General features: G+C 46.2%; 1 protein-coding gene across 1 annotated transcript; it reads right to left on the reverse strand.

Annotated features, from left to right (window-relative positions):
- Positions 1-848: 848 nt before the first annotated feature.
- LOC146786052 (taste receptor type 2 member 9-like) lies at positions 849-1,343 on the reverse strand. The gene has a single exon (XM_085633144.1). The coding sequence runs from the start codon at positions 1,341-1,343 to the stop codon at positions 849-851; it is 495 nt and encodes a 164-aa protein (XP_085489270.1).
- Between the last annotated feature and the right edge of the window lie 5,509 nt (positions 1,344-6,852).

The raw sequence follows: 6,852 nt of genomic DNA on the forward strand, positions 1-6,852 counted from the left end.
GGCACGCTGTAAATAGTACCTTTAGTCAAATATATTTATTTTAAATTAATTTTACAAATATACCTTTCCCTTTAACACTACACACCTTACAAATGTTTTCTTTAATTGTAAATATGCAATGAATGTCGGTACATGGCATGGTAATACATTTAGATTTAGTTGGTTAAGCTTGTGTACATGTACCATTTCCAAAGATGCATTTCTAGTGTGAAATTACAAAGATGTGAATGGAACAATTTATTAGTTGGTGCTTTTCAACTGATTAAAGTTTTATTTTTGAGTATTCAAATATGTACAAGGTTCCTTTTTCCTGCAGAACCATTTTTTTTACAGAAAAACAGAACAAACAAACATATCATATGTAAAAATCACAGATAATAAAGATTGTTTTCAGTCTAAGGTTATCCTTAAAAAGGTAAGCACCCATCCTCTCAGATGTATTCTCCTGGGAGCTCTTCAATTTCTCCAAGGATTGATGATCCTGATGAGTGCTTGCCTCAGTTTGGTGATCCCAAGAATCAAGACAGTGGATTGAGTAGAAACTGAAAGGACAATTACTATCCCATAAATGAAACTCAACAAATGGCCAGGAACAAACAGCGTGAGACACTGTGCCACTAAAACTAAAACACAGTTACATAGGAAAGATCCCACCATTTTTGCAGCTCTAAAATGAGCATCAAGCCGAGATTGGCTGAACCCTGATGCCTTATTTTTCATCCTCAGGTTATGTCTGTAGAGGGATGTGAGGATAACTGTGATGGAAGCAATGCCGAAAAGAAGAGGCAAGCAGATGCCAAATGCACCTACTGCAGACATGTATGAGCTTTCCCATATCAGAACTTCTCTTAGGAGGGTAGCATTAGCTTTGAGATTAGTTGTTGAATTCTGAGAGTATTCTTGTGCGACCTCCAGTAAGAGGGTATGCTGAGGACGAATGATCCTACCACAGACCCCATAAGCAGCCAGGGCACCAACTTAGAGATCCCCTGCTTTAACAAGGAGAAGAGGGGGTTGTTGAAGTCCACGATCTTCACGCAGTAGAAGACAGAGAGGCAGGCGGTTAACCAGGAACCACAGCTACCAGACCATACAGTAAATAGAAGTAGTATTCGAGAAACCACAGACTTTACGTCATAAGCATTAGACTCTCCTAGCAGACTGCACTGAAAGCAAGTGAAAGAGATTGCCAGAGCAACTAAGATGATATCGCAGGTGTTCATGCCTCTTCCTTTGGCCTTTTCTAGCAGATAAAATGCCACAATGAATAAATTGCCAAGAATTCCAATCACACTTGCCATGGCTACCACAATCATGTAAACTTTTGAAACTGCAGGCGCCATTGTTTTTCTTTCTCTTGGCAGTTTTTTGATGAATTCACAAAGATCTATGTTGCTCTCACTATACTTTGTGTATGAGTGTAGTGGACAGGGATGGATAGGCTTCAGAATCAGCAGGTGTGCCTGGATTAAGTTACCATTAGCAGCATCTTCACCATCACTGCGGATCTGGACTCTTAGAGTGAGGATAATTATCGCCGGGTAACGTGGGTTTTTATCGCTGAAATAGCGTGCTATTAGCAACACTTATCTCCTCAGCGATTAAAATCCTCATGCTAACTGCCTAACGTGAGATTATCGCTGGAAACCCAGCGATAATCTCACGCAATGTGGCGTTAGCTTGCTGATAGGGACTCACATACTTAGCCATGATATCCACCTTCCATAGGATATCATGGCTAAGTCAGTCCTGAAGCAGGCGTTAGGAAAGTAGCGATAACAGGGGTTATCGCTACTTTTCTTGCCGCTATGCTTCATAGCGTGGGGCTTGATGATAGGAGATATGTCGCTTAGCGACATTTCTCCTGTCATGTCAGGTCAGGAACGCCCACTTTGCATCTCATTAGAGATGCAAAGCTGGGCGTTAGGAATTCCTGTGCTAACGCAGGTTTTCACGCATTAGCGTGAGCTCGCTAATTAGGCGATAAAATTATCGCCGCTTTTCGGCGATAACTCTATTGCCTCGCCTTGCTGATATGACCCTTGATTACTCCATACTGATTTGCTCACTTCCCACTCTCTAACTTATCATGTGTTCGTCATTCCCAAAAGTTAAAAATCACTATTAAAAAGCAATTTTGGATCTACTCATTCTCTATACAGTTTGACCTCATCCAATTTGGGTCCTTCCGCTTGTTGTCATCGCCCTATTACGGCTCATCCTACCAGACCCATATTGGACACAGCTCCGCTAATAGCCAGAGAGACCAAAAGTACTTCCTGCATAAAGTTCTTCATAAGAAGAGTCTATACATCTGGGTGTTGCAAGAGCTGCATTGTCTCATCCAATTTTGGGACCACTGTCAGGCCCAACCCATATTGCCCTCAATCCCTCTACTTTCCAAAGAGGTCTAAACTGTTCTGTGTAAAGAGTACTCCATAGACTTTGACAATTCATATTCCCTTTGACAACATCAAGCCTACAGCCTTTGCCAAGCATGAAGAATTGTAAGCCACAAACCTATTGGCTTTAGTTATTGGCTGCGAAACACACATTTATGTTATGTTAAATTCATTTGTATTGCGCACAGATACTCAGCAGAGTGTCCCGGTGCACACTCCAGGGAAAGGAACCACTAACTAAAGAACTATTCAGAATAAGAAGGTTTTAAGCTTTCTTTTAAAGATCAAAGGATCAGGAATACTGCGTAGAGTCATGGGCAAGGCATTCCATGCCAGAGCAGCTTTACGCACAAAGGAGCTCCCACCCAACCTCTGGCATTTGAATCTCGGGGTCAGCATCAGGAACAGAGAGGAAGACCGCAACTCTCTCGCTGGTTTATAAAAAACAAACCTCTTATGGAGGTAAACAGGACCCAGCCCATATAAGGCCCTGTGAGCAATCACCAGGGTTTTGAATTTAATTTGTGCCTCCACTGGAAGCCAATGCAAGGAGCGCAAATGAACGCGCATACTACACCTGCGAGATAAACCCAACAGAAGTCTGGCAGCCGCATTCTGAACAATCTGTAATTTGTTCAGAAGGAAGCCAGGTATGCCGACATAAAGTGCATTGGCATAGTCCAAGCGCGACAAAATCAGAGCCCGAACCACCGTTTCTTTGGCATGTCTGGGAAGAAAAGGCAAAAACTTCCTCAAGGCTTTTAATATGCCAAAAACAGACCCCACCAGCTTTTTAACCTGAGTGGAGAAGGACAGATTCTCATTGAACCAGACCCCCAGATTTTTAGCAGCCGTACCCATAGCCTTAGGCCTGGGAAAGCCAGGGGGCCAAAGCCTCTCCCGGAAGTTATCAGGAAACACCCCGTATCACTATAAATGACCATCTAGGAGAAAATATGTATAGTTTTATAGCAGGATGCAAAGGGTCCAACGCTCCCACAGAAACACACAAACTCAGGCCTGGCAGAATCTTACCAGAAGTCTCAGCGTCTCTGGAGATCACTAACTATCCATCCAGGAGGCTTAGGATGATGTTTCTCCTTGCTTTGTGATTGCCTTCTGCAACTCTAGGCGAGCCTCAGAAATCATTCCCCTTATTAGGGTGCACCTCATTGCTTAATGCTGAGGTCCTTCCAGCTTATTGATGACCCCACTGAGGTTTTGTTTCATTACCTCAGTGCCCCCATGGGACACCCCATCAAGGAATGCTTGCATCTTAAAATGGCTCTCCTTGAAACGGCGATATGCAAATTCTTAAGTATGTGAATACATATCTTGGTTATATTTAATTTTGTATTATTCCCTGCTTTTATTCCAAGCCCACTTACCTGCACCATAATACACCGAAAACCACCGCTGTTGGGCGGGCCCTTTTCCCGGTGCTTCTGAAACCTTGGCGGACATACTAGGTGTACACAGGGACGCCTGCCGACACCATCTTGGAGGTCGGACGTTCTAGTCGTCACAAGGACGCTAGACGTACACATAAGGGGGTCATGCTGACGCGCAGCGGATACGCGCAGCGGGGAAGCCGGATTTTCGCCGGAGTTACGCCTGAGTTCAGCCCGTCTGCGCCCGTCCACGCTGAGGACGGGCTGCGGGACGAGCTGGGCACAGAGGATTTGCATTCTTCTTCTCAGGTAACATGTTTGTACTCCTTCCAGAAGATGATTGCTTTAAAGCCGTCTCTATTAGCCTGTCACCACAGCTTTTCGCCTGAGGGCATTCTACGTTCTTCTGTATGCCATACTTGCAACAGTGTTCCATCGCCCTCTTGCTCCCTTAACGGGATAACACAAACCTCTTCTGTTTCACCGAACCATACCCAACTTAGAAAGGGCTTTCTAGTCAATGCTAGGTCACTCATTAAAAATAATGTTGCCTTTCACGATTTTGTGACTGCCAGGAAACCCTCCTGGGTGTTTGTGACAGAAACTTGGGCCTCGGACTCGTCTGGTCATGATCTATTGATGGCGATTCCTGAAGGCTACGCATTGCATAGACTTGACAGAACTAGACGTAGGGGGGCGGGCTGGCAATTCTTTATAAAGCTTCCTTTGCCTGTAGTATTAAAGCCCTGTCTGAGCCCTCGGACTCCTTTGAGGCTATGTACTTTTCTATTACCTGTTCCCCTTCGGTATCCTTTACAGGCATCCTTATTTATAGACCTCCTGAACCCAGATCCAACTTAAGCTGTGAGCTCTTTAGAATTTTGGAACCCTATTTTGGTAAACTCCATCTTACCATACTAGGGGACTTAAATTTTCATCTGGATGACCTGGGGTCTAAAGATACGCTTTCCTTGGTGGACTCGCTGGACGCGTGTGGCTTTACTCAATTGGTAAACAGCCCAACCCATCGGGCTGGCCATATACTAGACGGGGTGTTTACTAACGACCCGAGACTCTCGGTTGGTCCCCCCCTGCCTCTGGTCTGGTCTGTCCATTTGGCAGTGCCTCTAGAATTAGCATCTTCCCCTGCAGGTGCGCCTAAGCTGAGCTCCATCAACAGAGAACCCAAAAGGAGCTATAGGAATATTACCAACGAATCCCTTGCTCCGTTTATAGGGTGTATCTCGTATTCATCTACCAGGGAAGCTGGTGAGGCTGCACAAGAGCTCGCTAAGTCTATCACTAGAGCTGTAGATGTGCTAGCCCCTGCATCCCTTCGGTACTCAGCAAGGCGTAAACCTTCAGCTCCCTGGTTCACTGAGCCGTTAAGGCTCCTGAGGCAGAGCTGCAGGAGACAGGAGAGAAGATGGCGAAAATCCTGGGACCCCACTGAAGGAGAGGCACACAAACGTCTGCTGCGAGAATACAAGGTCAGGGTGATAAAAGAAAAGCAGGAGTTTTTCTCCAACCTTACCACATCCCTCACATCATCTAAGGAACTTTTTAAGATTGTGGACTCCCTATGTTCCCTACAAGTGCCTGATCCAGTTGTGGGCTCACAGGAGTTGTGTAATAAAATCTCAGAGTTTTTCCATTATAAAATTGAGGATATCTATCTTGCTCTGGAAACACAGAGGAGTACCCTGGGGGCTCACTCTCCCCTGGCCCTCGCAAAACTGGAGTCCTGGACCAGAGATCCCACTAACACCCTCACCCATTTCCCGCCGCTTTCCCTTGAGGAGCTTGATCTTCTGTTGGACAGGACAAAGTCGGCCTCTCCTTCGGACCCTTGTCCCCTGAAAGTGCTGAAAGCATGTAGGGACACCCTACTACCGCCTCTGATGGAGGTGATGAATGGTGCTATGGCACAGGGTACTTTCCCGGCAGCCTGGAAAAAGGCGATAGTCAAGCCCCTGCTTAAAAAGCCCACCCTGGACCCAGAAATGCTCAAAAACTTCAGACCCATATCTCTGCTGCCTGCCCCAGCCAAAATGCTCGAATCCCCCCTTAATTTCCATCTGTCTGCTTTCCTGGATTCCTCTGGGTTTCTGGACAACTCCCAGCATGGATTCAGGAAATTCCATAGTACGGAATCTGCACTAACTATGGTGGTGAATAATATTCGAACGAAGGTGGATCAAGGTCAGACCACTCTTTTGGTCCTACTTGATCTAACGGCAGCATTTGATACCCTGTCTCCCTCGACTTTAACATCACGTCTGAGGGAGGTAGGAGTGGCGGGTCCGGCCCTGAGCCTTTTGTCCTCTTTTTTAGATCTAAGAGAGCAGAGGGTCAAGCTTGGAGAGTTCCTCTCCCCTGCCAAATCCTTGCAATGTGGGGTTCCACAGGGGTCGGCCTTGAGCCCGACCCTGTTTAACATTTTACGTGGCCCCACTTGCTAGGCTTGTGAAATCGCAGGGGATGGAGGTGGTGTCATACGCCGATGACACCCAAACCATGGTGTCCCTGGCTCACTCGGTTAGTACATCCGCGTTCAACTTTAGGAACTGCATGCAAGCAGTCTCCGAAGGATTGACCCAAAACTCCCTAAAGTTGAACGGCGATAAAACCGAGGTCCTGATCTTTGGTAAGAATCAGGATATTTGGTCCAGTGAGTGGTGGCCCCCATCTTTGGGAACCTGCCCTATTCCATCCCACTCTGCCAGGAATCTTGGCGTTATATTTGACACCTCGCTGACTATGACTCTCCAGGTCAATAGAACGGTGGCCACCTGCTGGGGGGTTATCAAGATTCTTAGGAGAATCGTTCACTATCTTTCCCCCCAGGCCCGTAAGCAGATTGTGGTTGCGCTAGTGGGTTCAAGGTTGGACTATTGCAACGCACTATATGCAGATATCAACAAGGGTCTCATTCAACGCCTTCAGGCTGTGCAGAACGCTGCAGCAAGATTTGTTCTGGCTGTACCTAATGCTTCCTCGGCTACATTAGCCAGGAAGAGTTTGCACTGGCTTCCAATCCAGCATAGGATCTCGTTCAA

The sequence above is a fragment of the Triturus cristatus genome, chromosome 11 (assembly GCF_964204655.1).
Source record: "Triturus cristatus chromosome 11, aTriCri1.1, whole genome shotgun sequence".
Lineage (NCBI taxonomy): Eukaryota > Metazoa > Chordata > Amphibia > Caudata > Salamandridae > Triturus > Triturus cristatus.

What these genes read in the sequence shown, in the direction of transcription:
- LOC146786052 (XM_085633144.1), bottom strand. Translation starts at nt 1,343, where the DNA reads ATGGCGCCTGCAGTTTCAAAAGTTTACATGATTGTGGTAGCCATGGCA.